Below are 22,784 nucleotides of genomic sequence, written 5' to 3' on the forward strand. Positions count from 1 at the left end.
CGCTAAAGTGTTGATAAAGGAGTTTTGCCTTTTCCCGAATGATGAGTGAACTTAACGGAATTTTATTTTGAGTTCGGTCTTCTATCCACAGATTTAAAGCTTTTTCCATTTTTTGTAATTTAACATCACGAGTTACAGAGCAAATTTTTGAAGCAATTAGCACGTTTTCACGGACACTACAGCAGATTTTTCTTCCAATTTCTTGATTGATCGTACCGTTGACTCATTGATTTTATAATGTTTTGCTACTGAGGAGACACTTTCACCATTAGAAATTTTATCTAATAACTCAATTTTATTCGCTAATATCATCACCTTCTTTGATCTTTTCACATTTCCCTTGTTATTCGTAGCCATATTTTTGTACGGGTTAGAAAGAACCTGTCCACAATAAAGTCACTTTCTTCCATTAACACACTAGAAAAAGTCTGTTTTACACTGCAAAACAGCAGATTTATCACTTTTGTAAGCATATCAATTTATAAATTGATAAATTTATTCGATTTATAAATTGATATGCTTACACACATTAATATAATATGATATGATATTATATTCAATTTATATCAATTTATAAGCATATAAATTAAAAGCAAACGACGAAACCTTCCATGACAAGTGCATAACACATACTGAACAAGGATTAGCGAGAAACATCCACGCTCGCGATTTTGTCACGCCTCCCCCCGCCACCCACTGAGCGCTGTTTTGATCGGGAAAGATAATTTTAGCCACGCCCATGTTTTTTTATGGCGGAAAATGTTCACAGCACTTTAAAATTCACATTTTTTAGGTTTCATTTTATATTAAATCAGCGACCGCGAATACAGATACCACAAATAGCGGGGGGTTTACTGTATTTGGATTTCAGGAAAGCTTTTGACACTGTTGCGCATGGAAGACTATTGCACAAATTGGAGCAGAATGGTATTAAGGGTAAGTTGCTACAATGGATAAAAAGATGGTTGAGTGGGAGAAGACAGATTGTGGTAATCAATGGGTGCTGCTCGTCATAGATTAATGTTATTAGTGGAGTCCCACAGGGCTCGGTGTTGGGTCCACTGTTGTTTTGTATATTTATCAATGATATTGTAGGTACACCAGGTTTAGTTTCGAAGTTTGCAGATGATACAAAGGTTGGCAGGGTTGTTAATGATAGTATGCTACTGCAACAGGGACCAGACCAGACCACTGGCAGATTCATGGTAACTGCATATTCTGGGCAAAGCAGTACAAAAGCAGTTTGCAAAAAAATCGAATAACAAAATAAGTACAGACTAAATCTAAGAAAGGTTTCCTTTATTGCCTTAGCAAATTTTCCAAACCTCAGTGCAAAACTAATATACTGACTGGTCAAAACATTGGCTACAATATGATGTAATGTTGACAAAATCATACTGCCAGCATAACATATTTATTATTAACACCTTAGTCAAAAAAATTTAACTGCATTTCTCTCTCTGTAGAATCATCCATTGTGGGTCGGAATTCTGGTGAAGACTTGGATTTATTACAAACTGGATATTATTGCCAAATCATTTATTAATTGTTATTAGTAGCATGTGATTTATGATGAATAAAACATAATAATAACTGCACATCATGACCTGAGTAACAGCGAGGATAAACATTGGGCTTTAAAAGATACAGCTAAACAGAAAATCATGATATAAAAATTAGAAAAAAAAAAAAAAAAAAAAAGCTAGAATACAAAATTAAAAAAAAAAAAAAAAAAAGATAATAATAAAATATAAGAAATTGATAAATTAAAAGTGCAATATGTGGTACAGAGACAACTGCACAGTAATTCACGAAACAATAAATAACAATAATACAATTAAGGAGTGCAAATTAAAGAGAAAAACTTCCTTGCTTATGACCCATCTACAAGCAAGTTACCAACTCATGTTTTGGTTTTACCAACTTGGTTTTTCAAGGGCCACAGCTAAGAGGCCAGAACAACACACCAACAATACCCAACACAATACGATGCAGACCACACATTAACTGGCCTTCACAGAGTTTGTATTCCATCACAAAAGTACACAATGTGGAGTTGGGGGAGACGCCCAGTGCAACTTGACCTGTAACGTTATAAACTATAAACAAACATGCGGAAGAACATATATAACCATGTCTGCAATTGTTAACGACACACAGTATAGTGTCATTGTTAATGACACTATACTCTTGCCATCTTTGGACATTTTCCAGTGGTCTTGACTACTCCTTTACTCAGACTAGAATCTAATCCTCTGCTTCTCAGAGCATTTTTTGCTGACCTGAGAAGACATGTGAGATTCTCCTGTGGTGGCAGTGCCATGCATCAGCTACTGACTCTGACTCTTTGCACCATCTGTTGACCTAATGTCAGGAACTGCTGATGGCAGCTTATGCTACCATAGGATCTTCCTGTGAAAGGGTGTGACTGCTGCCCTCTCTACCTTGCTGACTTATTTGCAAACTGTCATCTAGGTTGGACTGAGAAGTGATCTGATGTATCTTCATTAGCCTCCTTGTCGCAGGATTCTGCTCTGCTGGAGGCCTATTTGGATTTTCCTGTTATTTGTGCCTAGATTCTGTTAGTTCTACATTGTGGACTGCTCCTTGCTGATGGAGTGGAGTACTTTTGTCTTTTCTCTGCAGAGTGTACTGCTGGCATCCAGACTGTCCTAACATGGGATACTGCCTCCCTGCTGCTCCAGCAGCCAGTCTTCATTGCTTATCTTTATTTCTTTAGCCCACTCTGTGGCCTACAATAGGCCATTTCAACACCACACCCAACCATTACAGTCTCTTCACTTACTATAGGTTCCTGTTTCTTGTTTGCATGGAGGGGGTCTTCTCTTTCTACCACCTTCACTTTCTCTACTGTTGGTCTATTCTGCTCCTTTCCTCGCCTTCCTATACTCTTATTCAGGTCACAGCTTAGGCAGTTTGTGAGAATCCCTCTATTGTCCTGGCCCCCAGTTCACTGTGCTGATTGATGGATGCTTGATGGGAGGGCCCTTCCTTAGCCAGTAACTAAGTGGTCAGATGAACAATACAACGCACTACTAAGAAGACAACACAATTAACACACTTATCTCGCTTCATAGCAATGCTTCCACCACAGGATTTACTAACACAGTTTTACGGAAAACCATGAGAACTGCCTGACACGATACAATAAAACACACATGTGCACGTATGGAGAGGAATGGTATCTCCCATCTGATTCTGCCATTCTTCTTTTATAACTACCAAGACAATTTTATTTTGTGGTAATTATCACAACTGATTACCCTTAATGGCAAAGGGCCTTAAGAGTCTTGCATGGACATGGGCAAACCAAATGTACTCAATTTGGTTTGCCCATGAAATGTCAATAAAGAATGATCATAATTTTTCATCAACAACTATTATTTGGTATTTCTAGCTGAGCTAGAGAATTTAAGACCAAACCAAGTTGCATCACATAGCAACTGTGCAGCTGACTTGTGCACAGGGCGTGACCTTGGCAACCAGTCAAGTTTATGCCTGTTCAGTTTCTCCTACATAACAATGGACATGATAGGCAAGGACATGTGCTGCTCTCAAATTTTGTTTCCGTCTCAAGAAAACATCAGCTGAAGTGTAAGAAATGTTAAAAGAGGCTTATGGTGAATCTATGCTTTCACATAGCACAGCCTGCAGGTTGTTTAGAATGTTTAAAGATGGACATGATTCAATCACAAAAAGTAGCATTCCTGGAGTTCTGACCTCTTGCTGTCATCACAGAAACCATAAACACTGTAATCACAGAAACATCACAGAAACCATAAACACTGCTACTGTAATAGTGAGGGAAGATTATTGTATAACAGTAAGGTGACTGGGTGTGTTCGGAATATCAGCAGGAAGCACACATGGTATTCTCCATGACTATTAGCATATGACATGTGTTCGTGCATGCTGGGTTCCAAGACTACCCACACCTGAGAAACAGCAAGTTTGCACGAAGGTTTATCAGGAGCTGCAATGATGGTTACTCAAGACAGTGAGGTTCTGCACAAGGTGATAATAGCAGATGAGACATGGCTTCATCATTTCGACACAGAGAGTAAACAACAAAGCTTATTTGGAAGTCTACATCATCGCCAACACCGAAAAAAAGCAAAAGAAGTGGCTTCTGCAGGAAAGGTTATGGTAACCTTTTTTTGCCATTCAAGGAAAGGTTTACCAGAATGTTGTATCATGTCATACGACTGTTATGGGACCTCACTATACAAATGTACTGCATACTTTGAGGAATCATGTTTTACAAACGACCACAACTGCATACAGGTGGGTGGATGTTGTATCACAACAATGCAAGACCTAACATTGCTCATAAGGTCACTATGTACTTAGCCAGCAATACAGCCCTGACCTTGCACCCTGCAATTTTTTTATTTCCAAAGTCAAGGAAGTAACTGCGAGGAAAATGTTTCCAGTTGTCAGAAGTCGTAAAGACATTGGAGGTGATTCTCAAATGCTTGTCAAAAAACGGTTTCCACTATGCTTTTGAAGAATGGCAGAAATGTTGGAGGAAGTGCATTTCGTTGAATGTAGTTGTAGTGGTGGTAAATGATACAAGAAAGCAAGTTTATATAGCATCAGTCAAAAAAAAAAAAAAAAAAAAAAAACCATTGCACACTATTCCCATCCATACCTGTCCAAGAAAAAATCACCAATCTGGTTGCCCTTCTCTGCACTCGTTCCAGCAGATCTATATCCTTCGTAAAGTGAGGCTTTCAGACCTGTTTACAATATTCAAAATGCAGCCTAACCATGGCCTTGTAACAAGAGATATTCACCTCCTTATCCCTGCTATTGAAGTTTCTGTATATCATTGACAAAGCTCCATAAGATGTTCTGACAGCATGTCTACCTTGCACATGAGGGCTACATTGAAAAGGACCAACAAAATATGAATGATCAAAAGTGTGTTGTGGGGGAGAAAAAAAAATTTATGATCATTCTTTGTTGAACAGCTCATAGAAAACACTCAGATAATACACAATAATGAATACTTGTAGGAATATATGAGATGGAGGGATACAAGTAGTTTAGAATAGAAAAGTTTTGTTTCTGCCATAAAACATGAACCTTATCAGTGACTGATGAATCTCATTCCAAAATTTTAAAAACCCTTTTCACAACAAAAACACTTCTAAATCAACAGTGAAAGCACAAAATTCTGAAATGAGAATGTATGTTTTAATCCTATGTTTATTTAAAGTGTCAGTTTACTCAAAGTATATAATTTGCTTTTATTCTATAAAATATGTTAATATCTCCTGTAGGTATGGTTTTTGTCAAGAGTCGCCAACATTTCATTAAACTGTAGGCCACATTTAATTTGAGTAAATAACATTACCCTCTATTATGTTTTCATTTTTAACTGTTTTGGACACTACTGCCTCTCCAGTGATAGTGACAAATCCCGTGCTTATGTATGCTTCAGTATCTGTCTTGAGATAGTACCCTGCTTCTCTACTAAAATACTACATTATGCTAATGCAGCCCACTAATGGGGTAATGTCATACATGTAACAAAAGTAAACATTTTTAATTTCACCCACTGCTTGGTTGCTTGTTTAGATCAAACACATTTATTCGCCATTTAACACAAGGTTGCTAACTGAAGCTCCTTGTTATTTGGTAGAGCTAAACAGCTTTTAAACTGGTCACAACAGTACATTATCGAGTTTTTAATGTATGATGAACGTGCCTTCTTAGTGACGTTATTTGATTAAAAATTATACTATTAACTCTAGGCTGAATCATGGATAACACAATCATTTCTAAAATGAGCATAAAGCCAAAGTTCTGTCACTGGAGGAATTATCTCCTGAAACTATTTTAATACCCCAAGTTGAAATACTACCCTGCCTTTCTATTAAAAGGCTACAGGGGAAATTCAAATTATAGGGAGAACCACTGTAAAATATAGATAAATTACAAAAATAAAAATTACCACTGCAAATTCTTTGTAAAGAATCTTTTAAGTTATTCTTTTAGTGGCATGGCACACAGGTAAATCAAAATAGAGAATAGTGAATGGTATTTTGCATTACATTGTATGTATGAAAGAGTACTAACACATAATTGTGTATGCCTGCATTTTTTGTACTTTTTAGCTTAGCAGAGGCATATGATGCAGGAAAGCAAGCTTACATAGCATCATCAAAAAAAAAAATCTTCCCATTTTGCCCATCCATTCACTCCAAACGTTTGTCTAATTCAGCCTTGAATACATTTAAGCTGTCAACTTCCACAACAACAGATGTAAGTTTGTTCCAGCAATCAACCATTTGCTGGCTAGAGGCAAATTTCTGCACATCTAATCAACAATTCTGTCTTTTTTCAATTTGAATTTATTAAGCATGGTGCTTAACGATTTTGTAATAACAGAGCAAAGTGGAGGAGAAATTGTCGAAGTTAAGAAAGGCACCTGGGGTGGATGGGATCTATCCAGTTATATTAAAGGAGGCGGCAAAGCAACTAAGCAAACCCTTAGCCATAATTATGAGAGCATCCTTGGACTCAGGGGAGGTTCCCATGGACTGGAGATGTGCAAATGTATCCCCAATTCACAAAGGGGGATCGAAGGGTGACACGAGTAATTACAGACCAGTTAGTTTAATTTCTGTTCCGGGTAAAATAATGGAGTCACTGGTTAAAGATGCATTGCAGGATCATCTAGACAAGACTGCAGCAATAATTCAGACACAGCATGGGTTTGTTAAGGGAAAGTCTTGTCTGACAAATTTGATTGTTTATTATGATGTGGTTACAAAGGAACTGGATGCAAAAAATAATTTTGATATCATATATTTGGATTTCAGGAAAGCTTTTGACACTGTTGCGCATGGAAGACTATTGTATAAATTGGAGCAGAATGGTATTATGGGTAAGTTGCTACAATGGATAAAAGGATGGTTAAGTGGGAGAAGACAGAGGGTGGTAATCAATGGGTGTTGCTCTTTGTGGACTAATGTTATTAGTGGTGTCCCACAGGGTTCGGTGTTAGGTCCACTGTTGTTTTGTATATTTATCAATGATATTGACGAAGGTATATCAGGCTTAATGTCGAATTTTGCAGATGATACAAAGGTTGGCAGGGTTGTTAATGACAGTAATGGCAGTGTGCTACTGCAATAGGATCTAGATAATTTGAGCAGATGGGCTAAGAAGTGGCAACTGAAGTTTTAACCTTGACAAATGCAAAGTACTGCATATGGGTAGAAGTAACCCCAGAGAAACGTATCAACTGTGTGGTACTACACTTAAGGTAGTAGAAAATGAAAAAGACCTGGGAGTAATTGTGCAGTCAGATATGAAGTTTTCTGAGCAATGTAGACAGGCTGCCAGGGCAGGTCATGTGGTTTTGTCAATGATATATAGGAATTTTTCTAGCAGGGAGAAGGTGGTGATTGTACCTCTGTATAAGGCAATGGTCAGGCCATGCCTTGAGTACTGCGTACAGGTCTGGAGGCCTCATTTTAGGAAGGATGTAGATTTACTTGAGCGTGTACAGAGAAGGGCAACAAGATTGGTGAGGGGAATGAAGGGATCCTCTTACCAAGAGAGGGTTAAGTTCTGCAAATTGCAGTGGCTGGAGACTAGGCACCTGCGCGGTGATCTGATTGAAGTATATAAGGCCTTGAATGGGTTGAGCACGGTGAATTCTAATGGGATCCTTCCACTTGTTCAGATTACGAACCTAAGGTGGCATAAATTCAAATTAAGAAAAGACAGAGGTAGAATAGATGTGCAGAAATTTGCCTTTAGCCAGCGGGTGGTTAATTGCTGGAACAAACTTCCATCTGTCGTTGTGGAAGTTGATAGGTTGAATAAATTTAAGGAGGAACTGGACAGGCATTTGGAGGGAATGGTGTGATTTTTTTTTTTTTGGCTGACACTGCATAAGCTCATACACTTGCTTTCTTGCATCACATGCCGCCACTACTACTACTACTATTTCCTGTAACAAAATTAATTTATTTTGTATTTGATTATACACAATGTTTTCATTAAAAAGTCTCAAGCTCCATCTTGCTTATTTGTAGGTTAAAATAAGCATAAAAAAAGAATAAAAGCATAAAAAAAGAATAAAATAAGCATAAATTAAAAAAAGTCATCTAGACTTTTTTTTCCGATATTTGGGCAGAAATTTTTGAATTTGCATGATTTCTAAATTAAAATTTTGCCTAATCTACTTTTTTACTCAATGGAAAAGCTGTTGCCCTGTCCTCAGTTCAGGCAAAAATTTTCATCAGAGTACTTCTGAAATAAATGCATACTAACTGATTTTATTGGGAGAAAAAAAAAAAAAAAAATACATATATATATATATGTGTGTGTATATATATATATATATATATATATATTAGCATAATGATAGTATGAATCAGAGCTGTACTACTCAATATGTTCTACGTTGATAATAATATTAGTAAAATAATAAGAGGAGTTTACCTCAATATAGTGCGTAGAACACTTCCGTATGATACCCTCCAGAAATTAAAATGGAAAAAACGAAAAAAACCGACAACTTACCGGTACATTAGAGTAAAATATAAATAATCAATTTAACACAATTCAAATCAATTTAAAACAATTAAAAATCAAATTAACGCAATTAAAAGAATCTAACGAAAATATTCAAAACGATTTTCCTTCCTGAAGCTGACAACGCTTTTCAACTGTATGTCGTGATCACAGGAATGAAAATTCCTGATTTGAATTGTGTTAAATTGATTATTTAATTATTTATATTTTACTCTAATGTACCGGTAAGTTGTCGATTTTTTCGTTTTTTCCGTTTTAATTTCTGGAGGGTATCATACGGAAGTGTTCTATGCACTATATTGAGGTAAACTCCTCTTATTATTTTACTAATATTAGCATAATGAATATATATTAGCATCCTAAATAAAGGAAAGAAAGAAAAAAAGGTTTATTAAGTAAGATTTAAATTAATTTAGAAATCCCAAAACTAATATTTAGTCTAATTTTAACATCAAATTCAAAAATTCCCAGACAATATAGAGAATAAAGTTTTTTGATTAATGGGTATCTCATTTTCCTGTCATTAGCAGAGATAATTACGGTTCCAACACAATTATTATATAACACTAAAAACATTATCAATACACGGAAGTAAACAAAACAGAAAAATTGTGTATTGCTTAAGAATGAATATTTTCAAAAGTCAATGGGACACGCTAGTTTTAAGCTAAGGGGCAAAAACACTTGGATCTGCCTACATGGCCAAGGGCTGCATAATATGAAGAAATCGGTCACACAAGACCTATAGATTGGTCATGCCTATTATCTGAAAGAAAGAAATACAATGACACCTATTAGATCTATAAAAGTAAAATGTGTTTATGACTTTTTCTGATTATATATTCAGGCAGCACAGAACAAGTAATTAAAAGTTTATGAAGCTTATTTAAAAATCAAAATTAGTACCTGCGAGATGACCTAGGTGATTCTGGGCCAGAACCTTTGTTAGGACTACCTCCATTCATGGAATTCTGCTTTTCCCATGGTTTTGAACTGTCATTTCCAGAAGCAGAACTATCTCTATCTTTCTCCTTTATAAAAAAGATAAAATAACTTCATTTTCAATTTTTGTGATCACATCACCGTGTGATAACTTATGAGCATTTTATTAGGTCAAAAATATTTAGCATTTCATAACTTGGATACACATGAATGCTTCATGTTAATTTTTTTTCCTTGTTCAACAATACTATACCCATTACAAAATTAAAATATAACTTTTTACTTTTTTTTTTTATATTGGAAATATATTTTTTAATCTTATTTTTTAATGTAAGAGGGATTCTTCAGGATAATTTTAGCATTAAGAAGATCAGAGCAAGTACTTCACAACTCTGAGTGTAGTACTGCACCAACTGTGCAGTACTACACTCAAAGTAGTGAAGAATTAAAGAGACTTTGGGATAATTGTGCAGTCAGATGTAAAGTTTTCTGAGCAGTACAGACAGGCTGCAAGAGTAGCTCATGGTGTCTTGTCAATGATATACAGGAATTTTGCTAGCAGGGATAATAGGTGATTATCCCTTTGTCAGGCAATAGGTCAGGCCATACTTTGAGTACTGCATACAGGTCTGGAGGCCTCATTTTAGGAAGGATGTAGAGCTGCTGGAATAAGTACAGAGAAGTGCAACAAGATTGAGTGGAACAAAGGGTTGCTCTTACCAAGAAAGGCTTCAGTTCTGCAAATTGCAGCATCTGGAGACTAGGCACCTGCAAGGTGATCTGATTGAGGTGTATGAGGTCTTGAATGAATTGAGCAGGCTCTGATGGGATTCTTCAGAGGGGAAGAATCTGATGGGAAGAATCCCATCAGTATCTGATGGGAAGAATCCCATCAATACTGATGGGATTCTTCCTCTTGCCCAGATTAATCGCCTGAGGGGACAAATTCAAATTGAGGAACGGTAGAATAGATGTGTGGAAATTTGCCTTTAGCCAGTGGGTGGTTGATTGCTGGAACAAACTTCCATCCGTCGTTCTGGAAGTTGATAGCTTAAATAAATTCAAGCAAACTTTTGGAGTGAATAGATGGGTGAAATGGGAAGGGTTTTTTTTGGCTGATGCTATATAAGCTTGCTTTCTTGCATCATATGCCATTTTAGTAGCAGTTTTTTTTTTAAAACTAAGTAAATAAAAACATATATACAGGCAACTTTTCAAAGGCTAGAGATCAGATACTGTAAGGAGGAGGAAAAAAGGAAATTTTTTTTTACCAAATCAGGCAGAAAACATGAATTTTTGCAATAATTATTTTCTTCACAAAACACAGGATGAATGCAGATTTTTCATAAAAAGCAGAATTTTTTAAATTTGTTGCTGCACTAGTATTAAAATAAAGCCATATGACTGCCTACCAGTACAGCATGTTTTCAAACTGTTACCTTGGCTAGGATTTTTCTGTTTGTGTATTTCTGTTTGGACTATCTGCTACACCAGAGGTTACCAAACTTTCTTGGTTTACAGCACCCTTAGGCCAAAAGAAATACCTGACAGTTCCGTTTATTAAGTAGTTAGGTCCAAACAACTTAATAAGTAATGTTGAAACTGTGAACTGCCTCGAGCTAGTAGTTCGCGCAGTGTCCGACAGTTATCGAGTATCTGTGTTTCCCTTGAAAATTTAAAACATACCACGATGCCCTTGTGAGTTCACTGTAGTGTCCCAGGGCACCGTAGCACACAGTTTGGGAACCGCTGTGCTAGACATCAACTGATTATGATTGTTTCAAGAAAGATACTGCTGCAGACTTCACCTCTTTCAGAAATGTCAAAGTTTTGTTAATAACAATGGCCGCGCTATCTAAACTTGACTATCACAAGCATTTCTAAAGTTCTTCACCAGAAAGAGATCTCAACTCAGTTTTTGATTTTCTTACTTGGCAGAATATCCTATCACACTCTGCATTGCAATGGGGAATTTTTCAAATTCCAAGCATGATTTCAGATAATCTATTTCATGCTTCCTTATACACTTATCAGTCCCCAACCAAGAATAACTATACATCAATTCTCTTCATTCATAATAGCATCTGTCAAACATCTAATGCCTCATATATTTCTTTATCTTTAATGACATCAAGTACTGCAAATGTGTCTACAAAAAATTCAAACCAATTCATGATTTGAATTTTTTGTAGATACATTTTTGGAAATTGATGAAATTTGTAAAGGAAAGCAAAGTACCAGGGATTTCAAGACCTGTTGTGGTTCACCATGAAACAAAGAGTAACTAAGAGTAGGAACAGGTGCATAAACCAATGCAAAAAGCATAGCAAATAAATTTGATGAATTTGAAGTGCTAGTCAGGTCATCAAATGTAAACATTGTATAGATATCAGAGACGTGGTGTCACTCAGATATAAAGGATGCAGAATTTGAATATGGAGAGTACAATGTATACAGAAAGGACAGGCAAGACAGGAGGCTTGAGGTATGCTCTTAGTACAGAAGCACACAAAATCTAAGGCAGTGCATCCAATTGACATGGGTGGCAAGTGCAATGTTAAGTCAGTTTGGTGTGACATAAGCACCCAGAAAACAAAAATGAGACTAGGAGTGTGCTGAGTACAATAAACAATTGTGGAGGGAAACAGTGGGCCATTAAATCAGAATTTCTTATGATGGAGGAATTTAACTATTGAGATGAGATATTGACTGGAATGTGTGGGTTGGTCACTTTTGTGGATTTATTGGGCGATGTTTTCTACAGCAGCACATTAGAGAGGCAACAAGAGGTAATAATACTCTTGATCTTATTATCAATAGTGATTATTCACGCAGTAAGAATCTGCAGATAAAATAACCACTAGGTGGCAGTGATCACAGTGTATTTATTTGGGATTTACTTAAAGATGTAACTACCATCCAGGGTAAAAGGAGGAGTTTTTTCTTTAATAAAGGTGACTACAGTGGTCCCAGACAGTTTTTAATTCTGTACAATGGAACCAACTGATGATGTTACCATCAGCAAATTCTAAATGGGAAGCGTTTGAGGAATTAATCATAGAAGCTACTAGGCTCTTCACACAAAGTAAGAAATACTCTTCATGGTATAGGCCTAAATTGGATGTCAGATGAACAGATAAAATTTGTGGCAGAGAAGAAAAATGCATGGGATGCATATAAATTATTGGGCGACACAGACACCTATGGTAGATATAAACTAGTCTGTAAACTAGTCAAAAAAGGAGGTCAGGCAAGTGAAGGCAGATTACGAGAAATCTTTGGTGAAGGATGCAAAGAAAAACAGCAAAGATTTCTCTACTTATGTAAACACTTGAATTAAGGGGATGAATCAAACTGGTCCAGTCAATATTGAGTGTTTGACTGTTGATAATCCTGCTCAGGTCGCCGACAAATTGAATGAGTATTTTGCATCTACATTTGCACATGAGAAATTGTTTAAGGAAGGGGATGCCGGAAGTTTAACAAATTCTAACAGGGAGCTAAATGATTTTGTAATAACTGAGAGGAAAGTAGAAGAGAAATTGTTGATGTTAAACATAAAATAGATCCCATCCCTGAGATGGATGGGATCTATCAAATTATGGGATCAACAAACCCTTAGCCATAATTATGAGAGTATCTTTGGATTCAGGGGAGGTCCCTGTGGACTGTAGATGTGTGAATGTATCCCCAATTCACAAAGGGGGAATCAAAGGGTGACATGAGTAAGTACAGACCTGTTAGCTTCTGTTACAGGGAAAATAATGGAGTCACTGGTTAAAGAAGTAATGCAGGACCATCTAGACAGGAGTGCAGTTATACTTTAGTCACAGCATCGGTTTGCTAAGGGGAGATCTTGTCCGTCCAACTTTACTGGAAACTATGATGCAATGACAAAAGAACTGGATGCAAAAGATAATTTTGATATCATAAAAACTAGGATTTCAGGAAAGCTTTAGATACTGTTGCTCATAAAAAACTGCTGTACAAATTGGAGGAGCAATGTGGCATTAATGGAAAGATGCTGCTGTGTATAAAGGGATGACTGAGTGAGAGAAGACAGTGTTTATCAATGAACTCTGCTCCTCATGGATAATGTTGTTAGTAGAGTCCCACAGGGTTTGGTACTGGGCCCATAATTCTTTATTAATGATACTGATGAGGGTACACCAGGCCTAATGTCTAAGTTTATGTAATGAAGGTATGCTGCTGCAACTAGAAAAATTAAGCAGATGGGCTGAGAAATGGGAATTGAATTTTAACATTGAAAAAGGCATGGTACTGCATATGGGTATGTAATAATCCCAAAGAAATGTATAAATTGTGTGGTAGCACACTCAGGGTAGTTGAAAATGAAAAGGACATGGCATAATCGTGCAGACTGAAAGTTCTCTGAGCAGTGCAGATAGATTCCCAGGACAGCTCTTGAGGTTTTGTCAATGATATACAGGAATTTTGCTAGCAGAGATAAGGAAGTGATTATCTCAAGGTATAAGACAATGGTCGGCCACACCTTAGGAAGGATATAGGGCTGCTGGAATGGAATCAGAGAAGGGCAATGAGGTTGGTGAGGGGAACAAAAGGGTGCTCTTATTAAGAAAGGCTTCAGTTCTGCAAATTACAGTATCTGAAGACTAAGCACCCCCGAAGGATTCTGTTTGAGGTGTTTAAATGTTTGAATGGCTTGAGCAAACTGTCATAAAACATGCACTTCAAACACACAGGGCAAGGAAAAGTGCTAAACAATATACAAACTTCTACATGTGTAGATGCAGATGCAGGCTGCAATCTGACAACAGTAAATCATGCTGCATTTATTGAAAGCAATACTGTGCAGCCAGTCCAGGAACTGCTTGACTGTACTACATGTGATACAAAATGCTGCTTGGTGTGAGAGTTATGGTCATCAACCAATAGAATGAGAACAGCAGAGCAGAACGAAAACAGTGTATATACTGCCAGTAAAGTCAATCTCAAACAGAAATTTATTTTTATAACTAATTATAATACAGCTACTTTTATTTTCTTACACATACTTAAAATTAAAAACTAGTGATTAATAAGGGAACTAAACTGACCATTATTTAAGATCAACACAGGAAACTTTTCACTAATTTTGTTTTAAACTGGAATCAAGGAAAATCTGAATTAAACTAGCAGTCTGCTCAAAATATTTGCACTTCACTGCATAAAAAAAAAAAACTAAGACCTTGACATAGTGCATGTTTTAAGCCAACAGTAATTTTATAGATTCACTTGTGTAATGTTTGATGTTTAAAACCTGACAAACACAACACAATGCTATATCCATAAAAACTTACTTTTGGAAATATGTCCAAGCATACTCCCAAAAGTAAGCTTTTGATGCTTGCCTCATTTTCTTCTTCACAGTATGAATCAATTTGTCTTCTTAATATTTTGTTTCATTCATGAATGTTTTATTCTGCAAGGGTCTCAACGTATGTTCAATTAATTCTGGATAAATAAGTATACAATGCAATTACTGCTTAAGTATATGATACAGTATTACCTGACTGCTCTGACTGTTTTCTGCCTGTGCTCTCCTGAAAATTAAAAAATATTTGCACCATTAAAAATTACAAAGAAAAATAATAAAATAAACATTTGAAACTAGCTTTAATTAATTGCTACATAGTTTTGACCATTTAAAATGGTGAAGATGAAAACATTTCAATGTACAATGGTTAATATAAATTTTCGACAAAACTTTGGAAAAGAAAAGAAAATAAGACTTATTCAGATGTAATTAATTTAATTTTAGACTTTGATATTCCTATACTGTTGACAAACAATATTGTTATCAGATATCATAACAGATTAATAATTATATTCATAAATAGTATGGCCACTTATGAATATATATATCATTACTATGTGACATTCAAAAAGAAATGTAACTCACTGAAGAATATTAATAGATTACAAAAACTGCTGTATGTGTTGGCCATTATGATTTGCCCAAAAAGGTATATGACAAATCATGTTATTCAATACAGTAATACACCGAAGTTATGCGATAGGTGGGTCTGACGAAAATCGCTTAAGTTTAATTCGCGTAAGTCGGGTACAACTTTGCATATAAATACATATAAATTTTGTTTAATTGGGACCAAGGACTAACAAAAACACAGTTTAGAAGAAAAATATTTAATAAAATTGCTGTTATATAGAGATATTAATACAAAATATGTATTAAAAAATAAATGAGTTATGTAAAAAAGCTATTTCGATGTCGATGGCTTCATAAAATATAACAAATTCGTCTGACAACACAGCACCTTCTTTTTCTCACACAGAATTTCTTCGTAGCAAGCTAATAATTTTTTTATTCCTTGCTTTGTAGCTATAACGCGTTCTTCATTGGAGTCTGTGTTCTAAAATTTTTAAGCCCTTTTCAGTTGAGCTGAGACCTTCTGTCAAACTTGCAACTGTCATGTGCTTTTCTGGTGGAACTGGGTCTGAAGTGTCGGATACTTCAGTGACGTTTTGCTCACACATCTCTATGAGCTTATTCACTGTCAGCTCCTGACTATGTGAATCCAACAGCTCGTTGACATCATCACCACTGACTTCCAAATCTAATTGCCTGGCAAGATTAACAACTTCTATCACATGAGCGACATGATCAGTTTCTGGCGTTGTTTTCGTCTCGTTTTTGAAAAAAAAATGGACAAAGTTTCTTCCAGACACCATTCAATGTTTTTTTGTGAATTTCATCCCAAGATTCTTCAATGATTCTTACGGCATCTAAAACATTGAATTGTTTCCAAAAGTCTTTAACAGATATCTCACTAATTTGTCTCATAGCTTCATTCAGATGTGCAAACGAATGCCTCGTGTAGTAAGCCTTGAATGTTTTGATGACTCCCTGGTCCATCGGTTGAAGCAAGCTGGTTGTGTGTGTGTGTGTGTGTGTTATGGAAATTTAATGGCGCATAAGCTGCTGAGGCTATAGTGCGCCTATTCATAGGAAACTGCTAAAAACAAATTAGTTGTAATAACTTGCCTTTTGTTCCAGTGATCTTTCAGAATTTATGATATAGTCCAATTTTTTTCAGGAAAGAGAAGAATTCATTGATATTTGCTTCCTCGCCAATAATGTTATTTAGTGTCATTGGTTCTCGTAGATTTCTCAAGGAAGACAGGACGGATGTTCTGTCTTGTTGATACTGTGGGCAGTCAATTAGAATATGTTTCACTGATAACTGTGTTAAACAGTGTGGACACTGAGGAGGATCCTCTCCTGTGAGTAGATGGAGGTGAGTGAGATACGTATGTCCTATTCGTGCCCTTGCAAGTACAACTTCTTCTCTTCGCACAAGCTGGTTGTGTTTGGAGGCAAAAACATAACTTTCACACGTGAGTCGAAATGAATTAGGGTGGAAGTAGGGTGACTGGGTGCATTGTCAATAAGAAGCATCACTTTAAATGGAATCTGTTTAGACTTGCAATAATGTTTGACTTCGGGTATGAAGTGGTGACCAAATGAGTCCTCAAAAACAGAAGCTGTCACCCAAGCTTTATGATTTGATTTCCAAATCATGGTAAGCTAATTTTAGATATACACCAAACGAAAAAAATCAAGAACCGCGCAACTCCGAGTTCGCGTAAGTCGGGGTATTACTGTACAATGAGCTCCCAAGTTTTTGAATTTTTGCTCTTAAGAACAAAGACATTTGATACTTAACATGGACACTTAATTCACAAAATCACATCTCAATTTTACAAACATTCCAGTGACCTCATAAAGCATCAACTTATGAAAGTAAAATGAGTAAAACTGAAATATTTTCAGATTTTATGAAGTTATATTTAATACTTATACAATAGCAACTAAAAATTTTTTTAAATATTTTATCTAAAATATTAAAAAGTTTAAAATTTTAGGTTTTTAACAGCTATACAATAGCTATTAATTAGAACTATAAAAAATATCTATACAATACAGCTACTGATTTAAAGTATATTTTTGGTGAAATATTATTATTAAGCCATGTGATGAAAGTGCAAATCACCAACAGCATCTCTTGTTAGATAAGTGATTCTTGTTGTGAAGGGTTTAAATTACTATGTGGGAAAACTGCTCTTCTTTCTGTGTTCCTTATGTAGTAGGCTTTAAATGTGGCAATAACATCTTGGTCCAGTGGGTGAATCAGAGTTGTAGTGTTTGGAGGCATGAAAAAAATATCAATATGATCGTTCAAGTCGGCTAAGCTCTCTGTGCTTGGATGGCCTGGCACATTGTCCATGATCAGAATTGTTTTGTAATTATACAATGTTCAAGTAAATTGTCCGTTACAGACGCTGTACTGAATGATGTCTATGGTCAGGGAGCTCATATACATACAAGCAAATACAATGCGCAACTTTTCATTGCTGTTAAAAGAGAATTGTAGCAAGTTGACAGTGTTATAGTGAGATATAGGTTATAATATAAGAACAGCATTATAGCAAATCAGCATAAAACAAACTGCATTATAATGAGGGCCTACTGTATAACAGTGAATAAAGTAATTGACTGACACCTACGAGGCAACTGAAAAATCTTGATTTTTCAGTTTCCCCCATAGATTTCATAGATTCAATTAAGAAAAATCAAAATCTATGCTCCTCCTAGACAAGCCAAGAATTGCATGCTGTTTCACCTAGGCTCTGCCAATGTGAAACTCCTGAAATTTAGTCCACTAAACAGAATGTTCAGATCAGCAAATGAGTCTCTCAATGACTTTTTTTTGACAATTCTCAATCTCTGATGAACTACATAAAGATGAAGTTTTATATCAGGCTTAATGTTGAAGTTTGCAGATGACAACGGTCGGCAGGGTTGTTAATCACAGTAATGGCAGCGTGCTACTGCAACAGGATCTAGAAAAGTTGGGCAGATGGGCTGAGAAGTGGCAACTGAAGTTTAACATTGACAAATGCAAAGTATTGCATATGGGTAGAAGTAACCCCATGTAGAATTCCTTGAGTGAGTACAGAGAAGGGCAACAAGATTGGTGGGGGGAGGAACGTAGGGGTGATCTTACCAAGAAAGGCTTAATTTCTGCAAATTGCAGCATCTGGAGACTAGGCACCTGCGAGGTGATCTGATTGAGGTGTATAAGGCCTTGAATGGGTTGAGCAGGCTCAATTTTGACAGGATTCCTCTTGCTCCGATTACAAACCTGAGGGGGCATAAATTCAAATTGAGGAAAAAATAATTATAAAATATATGGGCAGAAATTTGCCTTTAGCCAGCGGGGGTAATTGATTGCTGGAACAAACTTCCATCTGTCATTGTGGAAGTTGACAGCTTAAATAAATTCAAGGAGGAACTGGACAAATGTTTAGAGGGAATGGATGTGTGAAATGGTTTGTGTTTTTTTTTGGCTGATGCTACATAAGCTTGCTTTCTTGCATTACATGCCTCTATTACTACTACATGCACAAATATACCACTGCTTTTGAACTACAAAGTGAACAGAACTCAAACCTGTGTAATTTTTTTCTCTTCTTTATTTTTCTCTTACCAGAAAACTTAATTCTTGGTGTATTTGTTTAGAAAATCCTTTAATGGTTTATCTTATTGCTGGATGTAGTTGTTAAAACAGTCTCAGTTTTGTTTACTCTTCAGCTTTCAGATACACTGTTATTGGTTACCTTATCAATAAAAAATATATATAATAATAATATATGTAGTAATTACAAACAGTAAAAAAAAAAAAGTAAAACCTTCTAGCAAGAGTCCTTGTCATTTCATCCATCATACTTGCCATGCCTCCTATGGCAACAGTTGTTCTTGGATCAACGGGCTTTTCTTCACTAGGCTAAATAAAGAATAAAAAAATATATATTCAAAATCTTCCTTCAGAAAAATTTAAAATGCAGTTATCTGAATCATAAAATTTAGTGCGAGAGAGAGAGAGAGAGAGAGAGAGAGAGAGAGAGAGAGAGAGAGAGAGAGAGAGAGAGAGAGAGTTTTTATCTGGAAAATCAATAATCCTGCAAGCCAGCTAGAAAAATTATACAGGGAGGCCCTTTTGAATGTCCTTGATTTTAAATATCTCGTAAAAGAAAACCCAGTGGACTAGAAAATGTCAACTTTTTATTGGAAAAGAAAACTCAAAAATTGTTTATAATAAAAAAAAGTCAGCAAACTTTTACATGAGCTTCTTTAGTGCAACAAAGAGTATCTACATGCTACTTGATTTCAGACTATGTTTGCTCTGTAGGTATGCAATCTGAGAAAATGCATATTGTTCCAGCATGTGTTTCACAGAGCTACAGATGAAGAAATCTAAGGAAGTTATGTCCTGAGAATGAGGGGACATGGTATCAATCCACCACACCCAATATAACAGTCTGGAAACATGTTGTTGAGAGAGAGCAGTGTACACCAGTTGCTCCAATGAGGTGGTTCTCCACCTTGCTTAGAGTATTATGTTGGGCTGTAGATGTGCAATCTGAACATACTGTTTCAGCATGTCTAGGTATGTGATTCCTGTAACAGTATCCTCCAAGAAGAATGGTCTGATAATCATGTCCTTCATAAGGCCACACCATACATTCACTTTTTGGTTGTCTCAAATGTGCTCTTGGATACAGTGCAGATTTTCAGAACCCCATATTCAAACACTGTGCTAATTAACTTTCCCAAAATGAAAATATTGCCTCATTGAAAAACATAACATGACAAGAAATCATGGTTTTGGCCTATGAAATCAAGAATATCAATAGCAAAGACTGTTCAAAATTCTTCTGACACCCTTTAGATGGAAGACCACAGAAGGCATTGAAAGGAGTGTATTAGGAATGGTAAGTGTTTTGCCAAGATCATCAATACAGCATTATATGAAAAGTAAGATATGAGCAGGTCAACACTATCTTTAGCTGAGGTGGCAATAGAACCATCTGGTTTTGACAGATGTGGTATAAATGGGCAAAAGTTGCACCTAATAGCTTTGGCTAGAGACCAAGAATGCTCGATTTTAAATATCTCGTAAAAAAAAACCCAGTGCACTAGAAAATGTTAACTTTTATTGGGAAAGAAATTAGTCTTCTACTCTTGGCCTGTACATTTAAAATCTACATTCTTTACATTCAAAATCTAGTTTAGACTGATTAATTTACAACAGTTGCAAGCTTTGATGTAGGCAGAAAATGAACCTGTAGATTTGAATGTAAGGCAATGTAAGGCAACTGTGATATGCAACATTCTTATTTTGAACAGCTTTAGCATATTTATTGGAAAATCAAGGTTTAGATAAAGAATGAGATTTTAAGGCGGACTGTGGAAGAAAGGATTTCATCCCTACAAGAATAATTTCACTGACATGATCTGAGCAAACATTTACATCAGAAGATTTAAAACAGTAATCCAACCAAGGAAAAGAATAAAAGAAATCTCGCAGATGAACAATCTGTGTCATTAGTAACTGCAAAAGCCTCAGCATCTTGACCAGCTGGTCCATGTGACTAGAAAATGGAAGCCAGCTGGAGTTGGGCTGTAGGTATGCAATCTGAGAAAATGCATATTGTTCCAGCATGTCTAGATATGCGATTCATGTAACAAACAGGAGATTCCAAGGTGCTAAATCTCTGATAGGGTATATCACAGAGACATATGCACAAGTACCACCTTTTATGCATAAGGAATTGTACAGCAAATAAGCAGAACTTGTATGAGCAGTGGTTGAATCAAACAATAACCGGGATTCTGTCAGAAAAAGTAAGTGGTACTTGGTAGACTGTATGTGGAAATGGACATCATTGAGATTGGAACTAAGACCACATACATTTGTGAAATGAAGGAGGAGCGTTTGGGGGGCATGGATCTTTTTGCAGATAAGTTTGTTCCATTAGTTTGGCTATTCATGGTGTATTCAGTAGTAAGAAAAGGTGGGGATGACATGTTGCATGAAATAATGGAATTTTTGGACATGGTGTTCACATGGCTAGATATATACCCAGCACTTTGACATAATGGGGGCCTTGAAAATGTCCCCCCCATGCATATATACTACTTGGACTCCCTCCAATCCGTCTGGCATAGAGGCATCAAGATTATATACTAGTTGATCTAGTTGCCTGCTAGAGAATTACTAATATGTTTGGTCCAGTGGACTACCTGATGGCCAGCATGCAAACACCATTTTATAGCTATACCCTTGAAATGTAAAGATTGGATCTTGGCATGATGCCCATCATAACCACAAAAGACAATCATACTGCATGATGGGGGGGGGCTGAGCTTTACTCTGGAGACTAAACATGGGTTTCACCACTTGAAGACTATGATAAGCAAAGAGGTGGTACTGAACCGGTTGATCAGAGTCCATTTACTACCATTGCCTTGTAATATGGAGAGGTACATTCCTGTGTGTGGCAGGGATGCCACACCTTGACCCTTGCTTATGTTAGTTGAAACTCAGGTGGTCAACTTCAGTATACTAGGTGACATATTTCAGGACTTAGCCATGTGGGAATTATACTCAGGTTTACTACTAATCCCACCATTATGAAGTTGCAATTATATTTGGCTGCTGCAGAACAACATGACTTTGCTAAAATTCAGTCCACTTGACTTAAGTGTCACCTGAAGATCTGTTTATCAGCATTTTAGCCTCCCATGTAGCAAGCCTAGCTTGTAACACCTGGGAGAATGTCTGTCACAGCCTCAAGGACCAAATGGTTGGCACTGGTACCTGAAGTGGATTTGGATACAAAATGGTAACTTTTAGAAATCAAAAAACTGAACAGGTTTAATAGAGATTCTCTATTCGAAGTCTTCCAGAATACTTCAAAATTACTTTTCCAGACTCTGTCCAGATTTCCAAAACAGATTCCCAGACATACATGCCCATGTAGGTCAAAAACTGTAGTAGTAAATTAGATATGGTACTGTATCTAAAAATATTTTGCATTATTTATTTATTATTTTTTTGTTCAATCAATTCTCTTCCATTACACAATACTGACTAATGCAAAGCTTTAAGTTTCATGAACTGGTTAAAGATGACTATAGAGTATCATGCTAACGTACTTGAACCAACCACCATACAGCAGCCACACTGTACAAATTCAATGTTTGGTTTTTTCAAACACGCGAATCTTCTTCATAATTTTATAAATAACAACCAGGAAAAAGTGGTGCACTTCCTCTTCCTTGAGACATGTTTTTAAATTAATTAATCTATTAATATAACTGGGAACTTTTACTTTATACTGTTACTCTCTTTACTTTCTTTTCCTTTATGTAAATT

General features: G+C 36.2%; 1 protein-coding gene across 1 annotated transcript in view; it reads right to left on the bottom strand.

The window, feature by feature from the left end:
• ena (ENAH actin regulator enabled) overlaps nt 1-22,784 on the bottom strand; it is a 189,697-nt gene that overhangs the window by 25,992 nt on the left and 140,921 nt on the right. Inside the window, exons 7-9 of the mRNA XM_090370151.1 lie at nt 19,255-19,349; nt 15,050-15,083; nt 9,484-9,608 (exon numbers count right to left, since the gene is read on the bottom strand). Of these exons, the coding sequence (XP_090226277.1) occupies nt 9,484-9,608; nt 15,050-15,083; nt 19,255-19,349 (254 nt within the window). The remainder of the gene's footprint in view (nt 1-9,483; nt 9,609-15,049; nt 15,084-19,254; nt 19,350-22,784) is intronic.

This window comes from Mastigoproctus giganteus, chromosome 3 (assembly GCF_048544385.1).
Source record: "Mastigoproctus giganteus isolate SK-2022 chromosome 3, ASM4854438v1, whole genome shotgun sequence".
Classification (NCBI taxonomy): domain Eukaryota; kingdom Metazoa; phylum Arthropoda; class Arachnida; order Uropygi; family Thelyphonidae; genus Mastigoproctus; species Mastigoproctus giganteus.